This window comes from Artemia franciscana, unplaced genomic scaffold (genome assembly GCF_032884065.1).
Source record: "Artemia franciscana unplaced genomic scaffold, ASM3288406v1 PGA_scaffold_330, whole genome shotgun sequence".
In the NCBI taxonomy this organism is placed as follows: domain Eukaryota; kingdom Metazoa; phylum Arthropoda; class Branchiopoda; order Anostraca; family Artemiidae; genus Artemia; species Artemia franciscana.
Genome location: NW_027062669.1, coordinates 277,122 through 299,225, shown reverse-complemented (window position 1 = coordinate 299,225; position 22,104 = coordinate 277,122). Strand labels below are relative to the sequence as shown.

The 22,104-nt window shown below is 36.5% G+C and overlaps 1 protein-coding gene across 1 annotated transcript in view; it reads right to left on the bottom strand.

Moving 5' to 3' along the window:
• Window positions 1–21,291, bottom strand: part of LOC136041715 (zinc finger protein 16-like) — a 30,045-nt gene extending 8,754 nt beyond the window's left edge. The window contains exons 1-3 of the mRNA XM_065726457.1: window positions 21,174–21,291; window positions 19,420–19,592; window positions 10,054–10,224 (exon numbers count right to left, since the gene is read on the bottom strand). Coding sequence (XP_065582529.1) covers window positions 10,054–10,224; window positions 19,420–19,465 — 217 coding nt within the window. The 5' untranslated portion in view covers window positions 19,466–19,592; window positions 21,174–21,291. The remainder of the gene's footprint in view (window positions 1–10,053; window positions 10,225–19,419; window positions 19,593–21,173) is intronic.
• Between the last annotated feature and the right edge of the window lie 813 nt (window positions 21,292–22,104).

Sequence of the window (22,104 nt, the reverse complement as noted above, 5' to 3'; positions counted from 1 at the left end):
GAATCGTCCATATGCGCCTTGAATCCCAAATGGCATTAAGAGAACCTCGTATAGACCATTTGGTATCATAAATGCTGTCTTGTGTATACTATTAGGGTGCATTTTATCTGTCAATATCCTCGGGTTAAGTCTAGGTTGCTGACAAAACTAGCCAGTACCATTTCCTCAAGGATCTCATCCCGGCGAGGTTGTGGGTAACAATTTCTGCCTTAAAATATTATTTAGCTCCTGATATTCGGCACGAAACCTCGCCGTTCCCTCAGTCTTTGTTACTAGTACTGTCGATGATACATAGTCCCTCTCCGACGGTCTTATGATTACTTCTCGCAGCATCTTAGCCAAAGCAGTTTCTACCAGGTTCTGTCCGAGAGGGAAGTTCCGTATCTTTTAAATATTTTAACCAATTTCCTTCTCTGACCATGACTCAAAATTAGATAAATGGATCCCTAGAGGGCTTCAACGAAGTCTCCGTCATTTCCGACATCCTTGTAGTCCGTTATGTCTTCCAGACTTGTGTCTACAAAGCTGTCTACTTGAATAAAGAAGATTTCGTTCGGATTAGCCTTGTGGTAATTTCTAAGACAGTTTACGTGGAGAAGTTTTGACTTCTTTTTCCCCTCGGGATATTCAACTAGGTATTCCACACTCTAGAAGTGACTGGAGTTCGTCTAAAATGAAGCAGACTCTGTCTGCTGACAATGTGCATTTGGATATGGGGTCTCTCCCCTTTACTAAACACTCTGATCAGGACGGCTGCAACCTCATGTGACGGATGGAGCCCACCCCGAAAATCTCAGTACCTAGGTTTAACCTAGCTCTAATCAGATTCCAGGCCTAGGGTTGGTTGGGCTAGCAACCCTCCACCCGAAAATTAAGTGGTATGAAAAGTGACAAACATAGCCTGGGACCCGGATTTCCTTTTAAGATATCAGCCTTCACGCGTCAACAGACATGCTGAAGACGTCAGAAAGACTGACAGACTAGACCTTCTGGGCCAAAGGGGGCTACGAACAGCCACCTGGAATGTCTTGACTCTGAATTCACCTGCGTCAAAGAACCAACCCTCCGAAGAACTTCGCAAGAATAAAGTGTCGATTGCGGGTCTTACAGAAACCCGTCTTACCAGAAGCGGATAAGAGCGAATAGGTAACAGTGACTCATTGCTCTGGTCTGAAGGAAGTACGAGAAGGAATGTCGTTGGCCTTACGCTTAATAGCCTTACAAGAAAGGCCTTGCTTCTACGCGAAGCTGTATCTTACAGATTTATGGATGCCCACTTTGGACATAAACATGGTAAGATGGCCGTCATCGTATGCTATGCCCCAACCAACGATTCTGATGATGTGGCCAAGGAGGATTTATACTCTTCTTTCTCAAGATGCCTTGCGACAGCGCCCCCCATGATATAACTGTTCTCCTCGGCAACCTCAAAGTGACATTGCGCGATGATATGGGTGTTTGGCACGGTACAGTTGGTCCTCTATCCCCTGATCCACTTAACGACAATGGGCTTGGCCTACTTGAACTGTGTCGATCTCACGACCTTAGCATCGCAAATACCTACGTCCAACATAAAACTATTCATCAGTGCAGGTGGTATATTAGTGACAGTCACACAAAAAAGATGATTGACTAAGTCATTGTTTCCAAGCGCCGGAGATCATTGGTGAAGAACTGCAGAACTTGCCCATCAGCAGACCTCAGAAACACAGACCACAGGCTTGTGCGCGCCAATTTCTGGCTTTGCCTCCATGCGCAACAATCGGAGAGAAAACCCGTTGCTGTAGATATTGGCAAACTAAAGGAGCCAGATACTCGCCAGAAGTACAGTGTTAAGATATCGAATCAATTCGAGCCCCATGACTCACTTAATAGCAGCGAAGATCTCTGGAAGTATTTTAAATCAAAAACCAACGAAGCAGCAGAACTAGTACCTGGTAAGAAGAGTTACAAAATGAATGGAACCTGACTAATAAAACACTGCAAGTCATAGAGCAAAGACGGTAGGCAAGACCTTTGGGGACATGACCACATATCGAAGGCTCAACGGAGTGCGGAACAGATTCATTCAACGGGACAGAAGTCAGTTTGTTGCAAGGATAGCCGATGAAACCGAAATAGCTGCTAAAAAGGTAGACATGGGTAACCTATTCAAGCATATCTGAGACTTCATGGAAAATCTGTGCCAACTAATGATAGTTCCAGCCAATCTAGCAGTCAAAGACCTAAACAGATCCTCCTCCATCGAGTTTTTCAACCCCTCAGAAATCGTACATGCAGTAAAAGGAATCAAGAATAATAAAGCTGCTGGTATTTTCAGCTTAAGCTCAGAGGTGCTAAAATATGGAGGTCCTTCAATGCTCCTAGTTCTCCACACTCTGTTCTCTACAACCTGGCAAACAGAGATAATTCCCAAGAATTGTCGAAAAGGTGTCGTCATCCCCTTATGGAAGAGGAAAGGCTCAAGAAACGAATGCTCCAACTACTGGGGAATAACCCTACTGTTAGTCCCTGGCAAACTGTTTCCAATGGTCCTGCTGGATCGATGTTGAATATCATTCAAAAAATCTGGCAACCGGAGCAAGCTTGTTTTATGTCAGACCATTCAACGATCGAGCAGATTTTCACGATTCCATAAATAGCAGAGAAGACCACAGAGTTCCAAAAGAAAACATTTATTACCTTTGTCGACTTCCGTACTGCATTTGACTCAGTCAACCAAGAAGCTCTTTGGCGGATTCTAGAGTTTACTGGCCTACCCGAGAAATATGGCAGACTTCTCAAGGCACTGCACCATGGGATGGAGAGCTGTGTACAAGTAAATGGCCGGCGTAGCCCGTTCTTTCAAATCACGACAGGGGTGCGCCAAGGACGTGCAATGGCCCCAGAGCTCTTCAATGTCATTGTAGATTACATTATGACAAAAATCATTTCACGTCTCAGCTTTGGGCTCAAATTCGAAGATACTACCATCAAAGATATCGATTTTGCCGATGACTTGGCCATTCTGGTGGACTCTATGGATCAGCTTTTGGAAGCGCTCCAAATTCTACGAGAAGAGCCTGCCAAAGTAGGAATACATGTAAACTGGAACAAAACTAAAATTATGGCCATAGACCTGTCTTTTCCTACTGTTTAACTCTCCGCTTAGCCTGGACAGCGCCACTGGCATCGAAGTTGTTCACGACTTCACCTACCTGGGCTCCATAATTTCTTTAAATAGCTCGCTTCTCCCTGATCTGCAAGCGAAATTATCCAAAGCGTCTTCTGTCATGGGCAGACTTAATCGTCACCTCTGGCGAAAACCGAACATCAGTCGTACAACAAAACTGCAGATCTTCAATGCCCTATTCTGCTCTCCAATGCCTTACGGAGCTAAGCATCAGCTGCAGCCCTCAACAAATTCGGTGGATTTCATGCAAAGAGCCTGAGGAGGATTGAGGGCCTAAGATGGTCCGACTTAGTCAGTAATGAGAAGCTTAAGCAGCTCACAAAGCAATCTTGGTTTTCGATTCAAGCAGCCGAGCGAACCTTACGATGTTTCGGGCACCTGCTTCGAATGCCACCAAATATACCGAAAAGACGATCTACGACTTCGACCCTATTAAAGCCGGTTGGAAGCGACCTCGCGGCCGACCGAAGAAACGTTGGTCCAACAGCCTGTCCGAGTTCCTGACGATGGCAAACATCACACAGGGCAAAGAGCAAATACTCATCATAGACCAAAGCGGATAGACGAGGCAGACTTCACTCTTTACGCCGAGAAGCACCCGAGAGGAGACATAAATCAAAAGTAAGTCAATCCACACTCCCAGATTTCTTCAAGATCTTTTACGGGCTTTGCCACTGTAATTACGATTTGCTATTTCCACACGGTGAGAGAAACACCACTTCCTCTCCCACTTCAAACTTTCTGGGCAATAAGTTGACAATAACTTTTGATGTGCAATCTCAGTCTATTTGCTAAAAGTTCCTGCATATTGACCAAGAAACTGCCAACCGATTCAGACACACTTTTCTTTTTCCCTTCCCACTCCTCCCACAGCAAATCCGTTGGTCTTCTGATGTGATGGCCATAGATCACCTCAAGGGTGAGAAACCCTTTGAATTATGTTTTATGCTTCCTGCAGACAAACAAAATATATGCAAGATACTGATCCAACTTCTTCGGCTCCTCTCTAGAAAATTTCTTAGCATCTGCACTATGGTCCCATTTAACCTCTCAACCAATCCATCTGTCTCCAGGTGGTAAACACCAGTACGAACAGATTTAACACCAAGCGCCACGTGAAGTTCCTACATCGCCTAGGACATGAGGTTACTTCCATTGTCGGTCAGGATCCTGAAGATATCCCCACTCGAGAGAAAAACCTGATTAATTCGTCTGTTATCCTCTGTGAATTGGTCTAGTGGAGCGGTATTGTCACAGGATATCTGGTTACATAATTGCTTATCACTAGGATCCACTGGAAAACAGTTTTACTACGCTCTATAGGTCCCACCAGGTCCATCCTTACTTTGTAGAAAGAAGTTTCAATGATCGGGAGTGGCTTCAATGCCACCTTCTCTATCTGGCTGTCATAAGACTGTTGGCAATGTTTTGCCGCATCCAAATAAGCGCCTGGTCGAAAGAATCTTTCCAACATCCTGAAAGTAGTTGGTTGCCAATCCATACGCCCTCTCACTGTTGAATTATGGGCCAGTTTTAGCACGTCTTTTCTGTAGGCAGAAGGAACCACTAATTACCAATTTTTCTCGTCCAGATCTCCATACTTGACAACTCGGTAAAGGATTTCACCCTTTATAATGACATCTTTTACCTCTGTAGGTTCGGCCTTAGCCCAAACCCAGAATTCTTGCAAAGTTTCATCCATCCTCTGTAACTCAGGACATTTCCCTTTCTGTGCAGCTTCCACCGGAGCCTCCTCTCCGTCTGACTAGCTCTAAAAAGTGGCATTCTTTTCTCTACACTTCTGCCCCGAATCTTCCGTGATTTTCCTCCTCCAAAAACATTAATTCGTCGAAGTTAAACTGTCTTGTGTCTGAAATATCCGTTTGTGACTCAGCCGGCTTGCTTGCTCTGGCTCTCGTTGTCACAAACACCTCAAATTCAAAATCTAACAGCTTCGAAAACTTCTTTTGGATGCGATGCAAGACCAAAACCTTTACAGGAAGTTCGACAAGAAAACTCTCTGCTTGTTTCACCCATACGTCCACTATTGCCGTATAATATTCGTGTGCATCGCCATGTACACATCTTAATCTTCTAGAGCCTCCAAGCGTCATGACTCCTCTGGTATCAACTCCGAGTGCAAAACATGTTATGTCCGCTCCACTGTCCAACTTCATTTCGACATCTCTTCCGTCTACTTAGCCATCAAGTACTACGGTTACCCCTGCCGATTCCTGGTGATCGGGTCTTTCCGGGATCTCAGCCAAGAAACCCTGTCTCGTATTTTCGGGCTATAGCTTTTTCCTCGGGCAGTCCATCGCAAAGTGTGACCCGTCATCACACATAAAGTAGGATCTTCTATTTCCTGCTTTTCAACTCATACACGAGCTGTTTACCTTGAACTCCACTCTCGCTGACGACTGCTCTACCCTCCTTTACGATTGCCGTCAAAATTCTTCTGTTCTTCTCGTTCCTTGCCAGGACGCTGGTCTCTGTTATCGCCACCCATCTTCAAACAATCTTTAAAAGTTGTTCTTTAATTGTTTTACGAGCTAGGGCTTCAGTTTCCGCAAAAGAAACAGCTCCCTTTAAAGTTTTAAACTGCCTCTCACAAAGGGCTCCTGCAGGTCGTACGGTACTGCCTCCCTAAACTGCTCCACGCGTAAAAGCTCAAAAATTACTTTCAAATCATTCATCGGCAAAACCACTCTGGCTGGTCGGGTGCTTGTTGCCGCCTCTCTGCCCGCACTCTCATTGAGGTCAGACTGAGCCATCTATTGTAGTTGGTTGCTCGCTTCCTTCCAAATTCCGCATGGGGTTTCTTTTCTTCATTTCTTCCACTTCGGAAGCGTATGCGATGTGTTAAATTTGTGACCGGATACCTCCCAAGTATTACGATGAAATATAGGTGTCAAATAGGTTACATTTCGTCTTTGTTTTTTCTGAGAACTGAGGAGAACTTGGCAGAAGTCCTTGTTGAAATATTTGCTTGTTTTTATTTTCGTAGTTTGCTACTGGGTGACGGAAAATTCTTTCTTTTTCACATAATTGATTTTATTTTTCATTTATTATATCCTTTCTTTTTTTTTGTTTCATACGTCGAGTATAGCCAGCATGGTCTTAGAATATATTTTCTCAAGTATTTCTGTCTTAGCCGGGTCATTTTTAGCAAATTTATCCGCTGATAAAATTGACATCCTCCAAGATGAGAAGGGATAGGACTGAGTAGCCCACTGTTCTCTATGCCAACCCCTTGCCGTTGCAGTGCTCTGACAAATGCCAAAAATTTAGTCTATGTCGTCATTACGTGTCAGCTTCTTTAGCTTGGGCGTAATTGTGGCTTGTGCTGTTGTAGACAGCGGCTAGTTCACTGTACATTGAACCGCCAAGTTTTTGTTAGGGCGTTGATAGAACTACAGATCCTTTCCCCGCGCACTCAGTTCCATCTACACCCTCTGTTTTGTTCGACTGAAATTTATGTTCCGTTTTAGAGTTAAACTCTTTAAGAGGGTCTACTTTAGTCTTTTTCTTAGAAATCGCTGAAGCTCCATCGCTTAGTATCGAGACTTTCACAAAAACACGACCCAATGAACTTAACCTAGTCTGTCTCACAGACTAGGTAGGGTTCCCTGGCATACGACTTCACCCACTTTAGGTTACAACACAGATTTTTCTTATGCTACAAAAAGTTCCTATGCTCTTTCTAAGGCTTACGAAAATATTGCCTTTCTTTACCACTTCAATTACCGGAAAAATTTCACTCTAATTTGTCGACAATTACGAAAATGAAAAAATTTGAAAGCCGGTTTCACGATATAATCAAGTAGAAAGTATAAAATTTTCTCAAAGGTCTAAAAGGAGAACCAGAATGCTATAAAAACAGATAAATTGTGGTAACATGAATTACTTAATAAAGTTTAGTTTTTTTCTCAAAACCCTAAGCAGAAAAGACTAATTGCAAAAACATCAAATTCCGATAGTGCAATTTAATTAACTAGATCTAGACTTTTCTCCAAAGTCTGAACGCGAACGTGCAATTCTAAAAAACAGCAAAATTCTGGCAGCGTGAACTAATTAGTTAGGTATGTATATTTTCCAAAGACTACTCAAATAATTCAGCATTAGTTGATATAAAAATGAATATCTTTGTTTTCCATCATAGTTTGAAGGGCTACTGAATGCGTTGAATCTACTAGAAATTATTGTTGGGGTGCTTGGAAGTTCTTCCTGTGATAATTTTTATTTCACTGTTTCTGAGCTTCTGACTCTTCAAATAGCCCAAGAAAATTTTGTAAGTAGTTTTTGAACACCATAACAGAGGGTATTTATTTTTCACTGTTTCCTTGTCTTTCTTTACTCGCATAGTTCCGAAAACTATTACATTTTTAGATTTTACCGACTCCCAACCAAATGCTAAGGTAGTAGTAGCTCGATTACTTGAGCAATCTGGATTTCTGTTTTCATTAAATACTTTTTCATTTTCCAAATCCATGCACAGAGAATTTATTGGCCTGGTATATAACCAATATACTTCAGGCAGACCATTTCGTTTCTGAATTGAGTCTATTTGGGTGCATTTGCATAGACTTGTATGCTTGTATTTTGTGTATTTTTTACATTTTTCTCTTTATCAAGAAGGGTTTGCATAACACCAGCTCTTATAGGTTCTTAGTGTACAGTTTCTAGGCAGGTTATGTTAGGTAAGGAGATGACCAATAAACCAAATAGCTTCATGAACCTGAGTAGTCTCATTAGTAAATATGGTACACATGGTGAAGATATCAATAGAAAAATAACCAAGGAATAAAAATCATTGGATAAAGTTTAAAAGAATAGAAAAAAGATCCGTTATTAACAAGACTATAAGATCAGGAATTTGATTTGAAAAAGTAATAACAAGATAAAAATTGAAGAGCCACATCAATGTAGGTGGTCATGTATTATTCTGAGCTTCCGACTGTTCAAATAGCCCAAGAAAATTTAGCAAGTATTTTTTGAACATCATAACAGAGGACATTAGGGCAGGAAATCTGGAGATCTTAGAATGGGCTCTACTTGATCTTAGCCGGGATTAGAGAGTTGTGTTTTATAATGGAGATCTTAAAATTTTAAAATCTGGAGATCTTAGAATGGGCTCTACTTGATCTTAGCCGGGGTTAGAGAGTTGAGTTTTATACAGATTGAATTAAGGGAAAACGCACAGTTGTGTAGACCATAGGTGGCTTTTCGCTGAACTACGTTTTCAGTAGTAACAGCTGTTTATTTTCACAAGTCACTTTAGAAATATGACCCGAAATAGGTGCTTTTATAAAATTGCTCTTTAAAAAGCTCTTATAAAAATATAGTAGGATAATTCATCTCTGATGGGTTGTTAGCGCTATTCATCATAAGTTTGATAGTAAAACTTCCAAATTAAATCAAGGTTTGTATTTGATCACTGACAAAAAAGATATACTTGACACTACATTTTCCATAGCTTTCTCTCCTGCCAAGGAGTTTTTTTTGAAATATGTTAAAAAAAAATATTTTTACTCGCTTTAGCTAAAATTTGTGGATATATATCTACTTAATTATATAAACAGAAATAGAATATCTTTCAAGACTGTTCTTTATGGCACATTATATGAACATCTAACGCATTTAGTTTGTCAACTCCCACAACATTTGACAATTTCTGCAAAATTAAAATAAATAAATCAAAGAATAGATTCTAAAGGTTATGCGAAAAAAAAGGAAATATAGTTCTGAATTACCATTATAAATCAATTTAATTGTAAAATTTCAGAATAAAAGACTTCATTCTAAGCTATAAACGTTAACTTAGTGAAAAGTAGACATAGCTGTGGAAAAGAGATGATTGCTTCAAAGCTAGCTCAATTTTACTTAACAGGACTAGTTTCATAAGATTATCTTTTTATTTTGCCCACAAACTGGACACTATATTTGTTTTGCAACATTTGAATACAGAAAAAAAAAACTTTGTAGATAAAGCTGTAGATAAGAATTTAATAGAAGTAACAGCGGGTCTTAGGAAAAAATGATACGTCGATCAAATTTTCACTCTTAGATTACTAATTGAGAAGTGATTGAATCACCAAGCCTACAGTATTACATATTATTACTAATGATTTGTTTTGGCCAACAGAAGAGCTATGGCAAAGGTAAAATTCTTGTAAGGTATACCAAATAAACATGTTGAAATGGTTGATTGTCTGTAAGAGATATAAAATTTCTATGGTTTGTACTTAATCATGAGTCAAGCATGGTCACGTTCTATCCAAATTTATAGATTATTTTGATAGAATTTGTCCCAAAGAAAACAGCAAAGGCTACAGAAGAATAAGGAATAAAACAGAGAAAGAAAACTTTTCTCAGACCCAGATTATGCAGATGAGTAGACTGTCCTAGTTGAAATTTGAATGAAAGTTTTTTATTGGGTTCTAAGAGTTATGGATAGGGCCCGAGCGATATTATACGAGAAATTGGATTATATCCAAATTTCTATGGCTGTAATGAGAGATTGATTGATTAAGCAAAGACACGTCCTGTGGATGAAGCATCACAGATTGTAAATGATAGTGCCCATCTCCACCAACCATCAAGAGCAAAACAAATAGAAGATCATCCCTGAATGGTATGGGGGAGGGTCATAAGGATGGAATTAAAGAAATTGAAACTTTTCGTGAGGGTATACAGAGGGAACCTTTGAATAATTGAAATGATATAATAACGTTTGTACGTCTTTTGGCCTAGAACAACTTAATTCTGCATTCAATCTTGAGTTGTAGTATTCAAATTGGAGTCTAAGATTTTACTTTTTCAAGGCAAATGTTAGCCATAGTTAACCTATTTAGTTGATCTATGAACTCTGAAATTTTTACCTTGATCAGTAGGAGACGTTGAGCCAAATTCCTGAGAGTCAGGTTCAATTTTACAGGGTACCAAAATGCTGGAAAAAGTTCTCATTGGACAATCTTCACGTTTGGGAAACAATAAAGGGTCTAAAATGTCAACCTGCTTCTTAATGTTACTTGGTAAAGGATCATCCACCTCTAAAAACATAAAATTAAAACGGATGTAAAACATGTTTGACAAAAATGTATATAAAATTTTATGAGGAAAAAATTCAGTAGATTCAGTCAAAGATATAGCTACAAAAAACGAAGACGTTCCTATAGAACACATTTTCCTTCCCTAAAAATTAGAAAACAGACTCCATCAGCATAAAATAACAACAGATTTTTCCTTAATTAACAACAAAAACAAAAAACTTTCAATTCAACAGCTTCGGATCATCTGCCACAGTAAGATCTATGTCAAAACTAGACTAATTGATTATTGTCAATTAAAACAATTATGCATAAGGGAGTTAATATAAATAGAGACGAAAAGGTATATCATTAAATCGAATGTATAAAAGCTTGTAAACTTTAGAAAAAGTCAACGAGCTTGTTGCATTAGTAATGCAAAATATTAATCCATTCCTCTGCACAATAGTTTCTTGACCTTTACCTCTTATAATTAATCAAACCCGGGTCTTAAGCAACGAAAATTTTTCCTATAAGAAAATTATTGCTTTTTGGAAGAATCCTAAACCAACAGATAATTTACATATATATTCCCAGTCTACAGTCAGTCATTGACCAGTTCAGGTCTAGATAAACTGGAATTTTTTCATTTTGCCATTATATCAAAACCTACAAAATACACATTCGAGGAATGTGAACTGCTCGCCTTTGGTTGCAGGGCTTAGTGTAGTAGGTTTCATTCCAAATGGCAGGCATGTCAACTGAGAAGAGAAAACGATACGGTGAGGGGTTCTGTTTGAGCTGCCAGGCATCCCTTCCTCTGCAATGATGTTCATGAAATATCAATAATACCACCCTCTTTATCCCTGGTTGTCAAGTACCAAGGTGAGCCCCCAGGACTGTTGTAAAATCAACTACCCCCAAATCCGTTTAAAAAACCCAATGTTCCTACACCTTTCCGTGTGCAAACTGTGATAAGTACATGAATCAGCTAGCAGATCACCAATGAAAACACAATAGGCCTATGCAGTTGAAAAATAAGTCAACTCAATAACTATCAATGCTAATATTAAAAAAAAAGAAGTCGAAGTGTTTGCAAATGATCTAACAAAGGACACTGATATGTACAATGAATGAGAATTGTAAATTAAAACAAGAGCTAAGAGTTCATATGGCACTTGTGACGAGAGATCGGATGCAGTCCGGTTATGTCTATCACCCACTAGGAATCCACCCAACTCCCCTAAAGAGATCGGATCTGGTCCGGTTATGTAAATAACGTATCTAGAATTTTTGCTTATTCTTCCCATCAAGTTTCATCCTGATCTCTTCACTCTAAGCGTTTTCCAAGATTTCCGTTCTCCCCTCCACCCCTAGATCCGATCCGAATTGAAAATGGACCATCTGAGAGATGACATTTTTCTATATATCAAGTTTCATTGATATCCGATTATCCATTCATGAGATAAACATACCTGGATTTTCACCAGGATTTGTCAGCAAGTCAATTTGTGCAGGTCCCTGACTCGCCAACCAATTTCAATCGTCCTAGCACATCCAGAAGCACCGAACCGACCAAAGCACTGAAAATCTCCTCCCCCAACTCCCCCAAAAAAGCAGATCCGGTTATGTCAATCACGTATCTAAGACGTATGCTTATTCTTCCTTCCAGGTTTCATCCCGATCTCTCCACTCTAAACGTTTTCAAATACTTCCGGTTTCCCCCTCCAACTCCCCCAATGTCACCGGATCCTATTGGGATTTAAAATAAGAGCTCTGAGACACAAGTTTTTTGAATATCAGATTTCATTAAGATCTGATCACCTGTTCGAAAATTAAAAATACCCTATTTGTCTAGTTTTTCTGAATTAGCCGTCCTTCCACTCTCCCCCTCCCCCCTCAGACGGCTGAATTGGGGAAGCAACTAATTATAATTTAATCTGGTCTGGTCCTTGATATGTCTGCCAACTTTCAGCGATCGCTATATTGATCACGTATCTAGTTTCGGATCTTCTACATGTAAAAATTGGGGTGGTCTGAGACTCGAAACCAAGACCTCTCGCACCCTAAGCAAGAGTCATACCACTAGACCAGCAAGCCACGCTTAAGAACAACAATCATTTGTTTTATCCGCAAATAAAATTATTCTCAATTATCTCGTTCGCTTGTCCCCCCCCCCAGATGGTCGAATCGGGCAAGCGACTATTTCTAATTTAATCTGGTTTGGTCACTGATAACCCTGCCAAGTTTCACCGTCCTAGCTTATGTGAAAAAGCCCAAACTAGAAAAACCAGGACCGACAGACTAACAGACAGACCGATGGACAGAAATTGCGATTGCTATATGTCACTTGGTAAATAACAAGTGCCACAAGAACTGAGTGGACATTAACCCTTTGGACACTAACACTAACAATGACTAAACACTGACCATTGGACTCTAACCATTACCATGTTATGCAAGATTAACTACTATATCTACAGAATAATCAACCTTCAGTTGAAAACAATCCATTAACAAGATAATATAAAAAAAATAAAGCAATTCTTTCCAAACGGTAAAACAATTTTATAGACGATCAAATATCAGAAGTCAGTAATTCTAGCAACAAACTGGCCTAAACTCAAAGAGAGTTCGCAAATACTTATTGTTGTTAAAGAAAATTAGTTTCTTTAACTGAAAGCAAGGAGCAAAATTAAAACTTAATATGAGCAGAAACTGTTACGTATATGAGGGCTTTTACAACCGCCTCCATACCTCACTTTTCATTGTAAAGTTTTTAATATTTTTGGAAAAAAAGCTTATTGTTGTTTTAACTAACGGGCCTTGTGTTTAAGGAGTCGTTCTTAAACAATAGACACAAAGAGTCAAACTTTAGCACAAAGAGCAAGGTATTGCGGAGGGTTCCGACAAAGGTAGGTACCGACAAGAGTTACAGACACGTACGCTACTGTTTTTGACAACATATTTACTGAATTAAAGATTAAATCATGCAGTGTTACTGTTCAAGATTCATCCGATCACTTATTTCTAGTGATATACGTAAAAGGTAAACCACAAAAGAAGGCCAAAAAACCTAAAAGAATTAGAAACTTGCTACATAAAGATATTGAAAAGCTAAATGTTTTACTGAGTAAATCTGATTTCAGTGACTGCCTCGGATCCAATAACGTTGATCCATCTGCCGAATTATTTATTTCAAAATTTAAATCTGCTTTAAATGAAGCATGTCCTCCCCGAAAAAGTAGGGGGTAGAAGATGCCCGAGGAAACCATGGATAACCAATGGTCTGGTGCAATCTATAAAGCGGAAACATAGACTTTACTGCTCCTATAAAGAGAAACCAAGTGAAGCAAATAAGTTACAGTTCATAAAGTACAAAAATGCACTTACAACAATCCTGAGGCAAGCTAAGCAGTCATATTATACAAAAGCGTTTTTGGAGGCTGAAGGATCACCAAAGAAAACATGGTCATTAATTAACCAACACCTTGGCAAATCCTATGCGAAAACTTTGCCATGGGAAATGAAATTCACGGACGGGAGTACTACTGCCAATAATAAACAGGATATAGTAGAACTCCTCAATACCCACTTTGCCCGAATTGGTGGACAAACGGCTAACATCACATCTCCCAGTGTTAATCAGAGTAGCACAGACTTTCTAACTTTTCTACCTCCTGTCTATATTTCTACGCTATAAAATCTATATTTTTTCTCTTGTTATAGATTATTAAAATCTATATATATTCCTATATTTTTTATATTATAAATTTATATTTCTTTCACCCGAATGTCCACAAGAACTTATAAACATCACCCGACTACTGAAGAATAATACCTCGTAAGGAGCAGATGGATTCACGACTAACCTACTTAAACCAATAATCCCTACAAAAGCTGAAGTCTTAGCGCACATCATTAATCTCAGCTTCAAGGAGAGAACATTTCCTCAGTGCCTCAAAAAAGCTCGAATCATCGCTCTTCACAGAGGAAGAGATCCAACAAACCCATCAAATTACAGGCTAGTATCTATTTTTTCAGCATTTTCAAAATTACTGGAAAGATACATTTATAACAGACTTGTAAAGTTCTTGATGAGCACCTAATTCTTCACTCCTTTGCAATCCAACTTTCGCAAAGATCACTCCATTGAACACACCATTTTGGTCATCACAATTTATTCATGACACACTGGATAATGGAGAAATGGTGGCTTCAATATTTGTTGACATAAAAAAAGGCATTTGACACGATATTTCATTTTGTTCTGAAGATTAAGTTAGATCGATATGGAATAAGAGGTCCTGCAAATACCCTGATAACATCATAGTTAAAAGACAGAAAGCAATATGTAGATGGGGTGATGTTATGTCATCCGAAGTGCTACAGTCAAATAATTTAGGTGTCCCTCAAGGTTCCATCCCTGGTTCTCTACTATTTCTAATTTATATAAATGACCTCGCTCATGCATTAGAGGAACTTGGATTAACTATACTCTTTGCTGATGATACAGGGAGTAGCATAAAGGCTTGCAATGAAACCTCTCTAAGACAAAGTCTATCAGATGTGAAAACACGACTCATGGGATAGTTTAGCTGTAATCATCTCAGTGTTAACTTGGATAAGACAAAGTTTATTGTATATTTAGAACCCAGAAATAGTTTTCAGACCTAGGTGAGATCTTGATTGAAAAATATGACTTGAAAGTGGAGAGCTTTGAACTTAGGAATTGTATTGGATGCACATTTGTCATTTAAGACCCATATTGACAAGCTTCGTATCAAGCTGAGCAGAAATGTTGGGATAATGCGACACCTTCGTCACCTCCTACCCTACTATCCAATGCGTTGCAAATATTTGTCTCTTGTCCATTCATATACAAACTACTGTTTCATAGTTTATGCAAATACATTCAAAATCTTTGTCCAATTCAAGTTCTCCAAAATAAAGCCATACAAACCCTTATGAGTTACCTTCTTGCACTTCTTGCATCTTCAACAAAAAGTTGATACAAATACCTAAATATTTTACCTATTACATTGCTTATACCATTTAATACAGTGTTGTTTGCAATGAAATATAACAAAATTTACTTCCATCTCTTCTTCATAAGTTTGGCCTGCTTCCTTTTGAATGTACTCACCCTTACTCTACTCAACAAAATTCATTTACTCACTGGCCTCTTCTCAGATGCAAGCAATCGTGGTTTTCTTCAAGGTATAGTTTGATAATAAATTATAATAAATATAGAAATAACATCAAGGGGTTGTCGCCAAGGACTATAAAGAAGACATTTAAAGAGTATTTGATAAGTGAATATAAAAGTTTGTCTTTCTTTTTTTTCGATCAATTATAAATTTTTACTACTTGTTTCTTTTTGTGGTTGGTGGTATTTTTGTTTGTTTGTTATTTTATTTATTTTTTATGGGTTCCCCCATCTTGTCAGTTCTAAAGTTGTCTGTTTTTTTCCTTTTTTATGGTTGTAGTTTGATTGTGAATTTGAACTGGTGAGTACTATTTTTAGTATTTGTACTTTTAGTATTATTATTTTTTACTATTATTTTTCTTTCTTTGTTTTTATTTTGAAGGAAGTTGTTGTTTTCATTTATAACTTCCGTACCATTTAAGCTATGCTGCCTACGAGGAGTACGTCACACTTATGCTGTAATCATTGTAAAAAATAAAAGAACCTAAACCTCACATAATTGGCATTTGATTGGCTTTAAGTTTTAATGTTAGCCCTTATTTTCAGTTGAGGAAACACCCTATGGAAAATTTCAGTAAAAAATCCCCACCCACAGGAAGATACCCTAGACAAGTCCAACTCAGTAAGAACTTCTCTTGGACAAAATTTCTTTAACATCTTCACATTTAAAATCTAGTCAGAAATGAGAGTGAGATGAATACAAAGAATTTCAATTAGGAATTCTGGCAGCTTTCTCTAGTGCAAAATTTCTTGGAAAGTCCCCCATAATTTTCTTCCTCATAGGAAACACATCTTTTGATGCATAGCACTTAATTTAATGAATTTTAATATTTGGAATCAAAATAATGGGCCAATTCTTTTGATGCATATATTGATATTGATGAAACTATTTAATTTTTTACAGTTTCGGATACTACTGACCCATGTTGCTTCTTGCTTCAAATTCACTTTATTTAAAAAAAAACATGCAACAGACAGAGCCGATTATTAGTTTTTGTTGTCATATACACACGAAAATAAGTCGAAAATTTAAATTTTACATACACAAACTTATAATATATACAATTAACAACAATGATTGTCATATACACACAAAAATCAGTCAGCAAGTGAAAATTAACATACACAAAATTATAATATATAAAATTAACTATACAGTTTTTTTTTAGCACAAACTGTTTGACTGTGACAAAGTACCAGCCCCTATGGTACGTGAATGGTACAAAAACTTGACTTAGGCTATAGTAAGTAATAAAAACCATCCCACCAAAAATAAAATTAAAAAGCTGTTCATCATCTATAAAAAAATGATATTTAATATCTTCTGCGAAATTTTTTGTCTTTGCACTTCTGACCACTATAGCAAGTGAGTTAAGCTTTCTATAGCAAAAAAAAAGGTCTTGAACCATCTTTTTTTGGGTCATGCACTCTCTGTGACAAATTATATAGGTCAAACCATTTAGCATGTCACCTAACTTTGTGGCATAACTTAGTAACTATGATAGTAATGAAGAGAAGGAAATGAGGACTGAGATAGAACTTGTATATTTGTAAAAGATGTGTTGAACATTAAATACTAGTTCTTTTAGGAATGTAACAAGAAAAACAGAACGAAGAGATAGAAATCAACAGAAGACATTGAAAACAAGGGTTTTAAGTATAGGCAATAAAAAATTAACTAATTACAGTTTCTTTTTAAAAATAATGTTTCAATAAATAGTGTCAACTTTGATGAAATATCAAAAATTTACTAATCAAAACTTTACTTTTCATAACAACGTTGCATATCTTTCCATGTTTTAAAATTCAATATATTTAACTTAAATTACAGAGTTCACACTTTTATAAGATAAAGTCCATTTCTCTATTTCCACTCCCACCATATCTATTTATTACACAGTTGATGCTCAATATTTTGGTGAATGTTTATAATGGCATGCCCTGTCAGTCTAGAGTCCTGTCAGTTTAGAGCTCTTTGTAAGTATTTCCTCTTCTATTTGTCCAAAAATATTTGAATAAAGACCAAAATCATCCAAAAAATATGAGCTCTAATAAAGAGGCATGCTTCAAACTAAGTATATGAGTCAAAATACTCCTTAAAAACAAATCATTGTGTTTTTTATTTTTGTATTTGATAGGTATTGAATGGTGATTTAAATTCTCTGGGGTTTCAAGCTGAGGTAGATTTCTAATTAGTATTTTTTTTTAATCTTGAAATTTTCAGATATTCAATTCAAATGTTAAAATCTCAATATGTTGGTTGAGCACAGAAATAAAAATTTGAAATTTGACTCAGATTTAGCATTAAGTGAGAGAACTGTCCTGTAAAAATTTTAATTTAGAAACAGCTAATCATGGAAATATGATACAATGGAATGCATCAAAGTAAGTATAAGAATCCTCAGTGGTATATTTAGCAGTTTAGACAATTTTATGGACAAATATATGCAAACCCTATACAAAACAAAACTATATTTTGCGACTGGTTGGTACTGTGAAGGTGAAAAAATTCTGAAGTAATATTGTAGTTGCATTCCATTTCTATGGTTAACTCAAGTTGTATGAATTTCCACTTTTTATCAACATTTTATTAGTAAATGTTTGAAAAAAAAAAATCAATCCCATTCCACTGATTCAAAATGAGAATACAGAGACCCATCTATACTAGCTAGATAAAAAAACACACATTGTTATTTGCCTTCTATTATAAATTTTTTTTTGAAAATTAATTTTTCTTAAATGATTTCTTTAACCTTGGAAGGAGCATTGACTCATATACTTGGTTTTAAGTATATACTTATATGAACTTTTATAAGTATATAAAAATATATTCATATTTAAATATGAATATTCTTTTTTCACAACATATGTCAGTGATTGAATCTGTCTATCATTAAGATACTTCAATTTTAAGATCCTTAGTCCAAGATTGGCCAGTAAACTAATTTCCAAGATTAGACTCAAGCTAAAAATTTGCAATTACAACTAACCCTCTACTATTAACTCTCTCTGCATTTAGAATAGTTTGTCACTGTAAATAGGTGAAACATTCAAACTAATAAAACACTTATTAAGAAAATTTAGAGTGAGAAACTAAAGAAAAATTAATTTCCAGGTAGCATATTAGATTTAACAATTGATATAATGATTAGGGAGACCTGCATTTGTAGTTTCCTTCCCATTAATTTCAGTGTATATATGAAATAAGGCCCCCATCCTGTAATCAGACCCCTCTGCTTCTAGTTGTTGGGCCTCTCCACAGCAGTGTTTGATGCATGTGCTGGCACAGCACTGGGGTCTAAATAATCACATGTTACAAAAAAGAAACCAAAACAAAACTCTCTAGAAAATCTGCAGTCTACACAGACTACATTCAAACAATACAATTGTACATTTCATATAGGTATGGAAAGAACACTGCATTGTAACTTTTATTTCATGTCTAATGTAGTATCCTTTAACATACTTTCCCCAATATTTCATTGTGTTCTTTTTGTGGTTACTATTGCATATTGTTGTCTTCAGTGTTTTTTTTCTTTTTTAATTAGTATTTCAGGTGGAAACCATTAAGATTGACATTTAAGAGACATAATATAATCTAGTTCAGACAAACAGCTAAGGCATTGTAGATACCTCATTATATCCTCAGCTTTGGTGGTATTTTTGTTTGATAAGACAAAAAAGGCATTGTATGCATCTTATTATATCCTTAGTTCTAGTGGTATTTTTGTTAGATCATGCATGCCTGAGGGATTGGAGGGGAAATTCCTATCACCAGGGGTTATTTGTTTTTAAAATTGGAGACTTACAGTCTAGAAATTAAGTTTGCATGTGTTTGGACATAAAAACAACTGGTTGTGTCCTCCTTGATTGTGAATAAGAGAAAAATCTGTAAATAAATATGGTGTTATATTTTGTTTACTTATACATCACAAAATTTGAAGGAAAAGAATGGGAAATGTTTTCTTTCTATATTGTTAGCCTATCAGAACAATAAATAGATAACTTACCCTTCTTAATATCAGAAGATTCAGATAAAGCTAAATTTTCTGCCATATTTGGAATTAGAGGTGAGTCAATAACAGATATTTCCAAAGGACCAAAAGATGTAGACTATCATTTACAACTAACCATACTTGGAATTGGTCATCCCATTTATAGAGACAATCAAAAATAAGGGTTCCTAGAAATTAGGTAATCTATAATAACTGATTTTGCAAACTGCAAAGCAAAAATCACATTAATGAAGAAAAGGATGAGGTTCATATGGTTAAACAGTTAAAATCATTAGGAATAGTTTTTGTTTTTCATTATTTATGAAAGGTAAAAATAAGAGTTTAAAAATGTAATTATAAATCTAAGTGAATTTTCATATTTTTAGTACCAAAAAAACATCTACATTAAAATTAAAGTATAATTGAAACTTGGAAATTTTTGAGTAATAAAAGATTGACAGTTTAAGAATAAATTGCAGTTTAAACTAGAGCCCAGCAAAATGTTTTGCAGCTCATATCTTAATCATGGCCTTTCTCAAAATCCAAGGGAAATAACAAACAAATCTTACCAATAGATTTTTTTGAAGTCTAAAAACTCTTAAGGTTAGGTTTACAGTTTAATATGTAGTATTGTCTAACACTTAGCCAGGTACATTGTGAGCATATCACTTGATTTGTAAATTCATAAACTTTTACAATATACAAATTGTTTTCTTTGTAATATTTTTAGGTATAGTTGCTTGTCATAATAAATACAAAGAAAAGGTTTAGTTGTGTAAAAAAAAACTTACTTAGGTTTAAGAACAACAGCCTATAAAGATTAGTTGTGATTAGTTGGGGTTATAGGAGTCCCTGACCCTTAGAACAGGTTTCTTAGCAAGCAGAGAAAAAAATTACAAAGTTTGACTTAGAAGGTAGTGATGTTTGAGCTGTATAGCTCAAATGCAACATTGATGATGTTTGGTATGATACTTTACAAGGATGATGAAATACCTGGGATACTAATAACCAAACTAGTTAGCTAATTTATTGTGTAGGCCTATATATAAAGGTAAAATTCTAGTTGAGTGACTTCTTGCTATCTCAGAAAGGTGTTAGAATAGGAAAATGAAACTTCCAGGGATGGGTCTACAGGCTAAAGTATATCCCAGGAAAGTATTTTAAAGTACCCATCTCAAATCCTTCTCCCTCTAGAGAGCCCTGAGAGTTGCTTACATTACAGGTACCTATTCAAATTTTGACAAAATAACATTTTGCCTTAATTTTCAGTTACCAGTTACTTTTTCTATACCTTTAGTTCTGAAAATGCAATTCTTGTTATTTGGGTAGAATTTTGAGCAATATCATTGTTTTTTTTTTCAAAATTTAGGAGATGTATTTGCCTATCTTTAAAACCTTATAAATTGGGATTGAGCAAAGTTGAAAAAAATTTTGTTGTACTTCATTCAAGCAGAAGATCTATTTTGCAAGATTTCACTTTTTCTCTATAGGCCTACATAAACTACACTAATGTTAGCCATCTGTTAGGTGACCTTACCTAACCCATTCCCAAGATAACAAGCAGTACCTAAACAAGAATTTTATATTTGCCTGGGCCTATACTTTCTAATTAGCTAACTAATTTGCTGTTAAGATCTGGGACATAGGCTATATAAATTTGTGATCAAAATATCCAATGAGTAGGCTACCAGTAAATTTCAGTATGCCTACAATTTGAAGTTGGTTAGTAAGGACTATTGAATACACTGAAGCTTGAAATAGCAGACTACCCAATTATCAATAAAATTCTTTATAAGCTATGGAAACAGCTAATCAGTTGGTCTCAGTTATATGCAACTGACTATTTTTTCTTCCTGCTTTTAAATATTGCGCCAAAAAGTTATAGTCCTATTTCTTCAATTTGGCATAAGACATCTTTTTCAGGGATTTTTCTTTTCCACAATTCTTTTAGGGATATCAACGAATCTAGATGCTAATATCCAATTTTAAGGCCGTGATAAGTGAACTGATGGAACTCGGAAATCAAACAGTTCGTGGTAACGAACTGTAGTAAGGAGCGACCCGGCTCAATAGTAACCAAAAGTCTAAAAAATGGAATTTTGGTACCAATAGCTACATCAAAAGAATCGCATTTTAATGCTGATTTTAAATATATAAATTTAATCAAGTTTAGTCTTACCCATCAAAAGTTACGAGCCTGAGAAAATTTGCGTTATTTTAGAAAATAGGGAAAAACACCCCCTAAAAGTCATAGAATCTTAACGAAAATCACACCATCAGATTCAGCGTATCAGAGAACCCTACTGTTGAAGTTTCAAGCTCCTATCAACAAAAATGTGGAATTTTATATTTTTTGCCAGAAGGCAGATCACGGATGCGTGTTTATTTGTTTTTTTGTTTTTTTTTTCCAGGGGTGATCGTATCGAACCAGTTGTCCTAGAATGTTGCAAGAGGGCTCATTCTAACGGAAATGAAAAGTTCTAGTGCCCTTTTTAAGTGACCAAAAAAATTGGAGGGCACCTAGGCTCCCTCCCACGCTAATAATTTCCCATAGTCAACAAATCAAAATTCTGAGATAGCCATTTTATTCAGCATATTCGAAAAACCTTATAACTATGTCTATGGGGACGACTTACTTCCCCACAGTCCCTGTGGGAGGGGTTACAAGTTCAAAACTTTAACCAGTGCTTACATATAGTA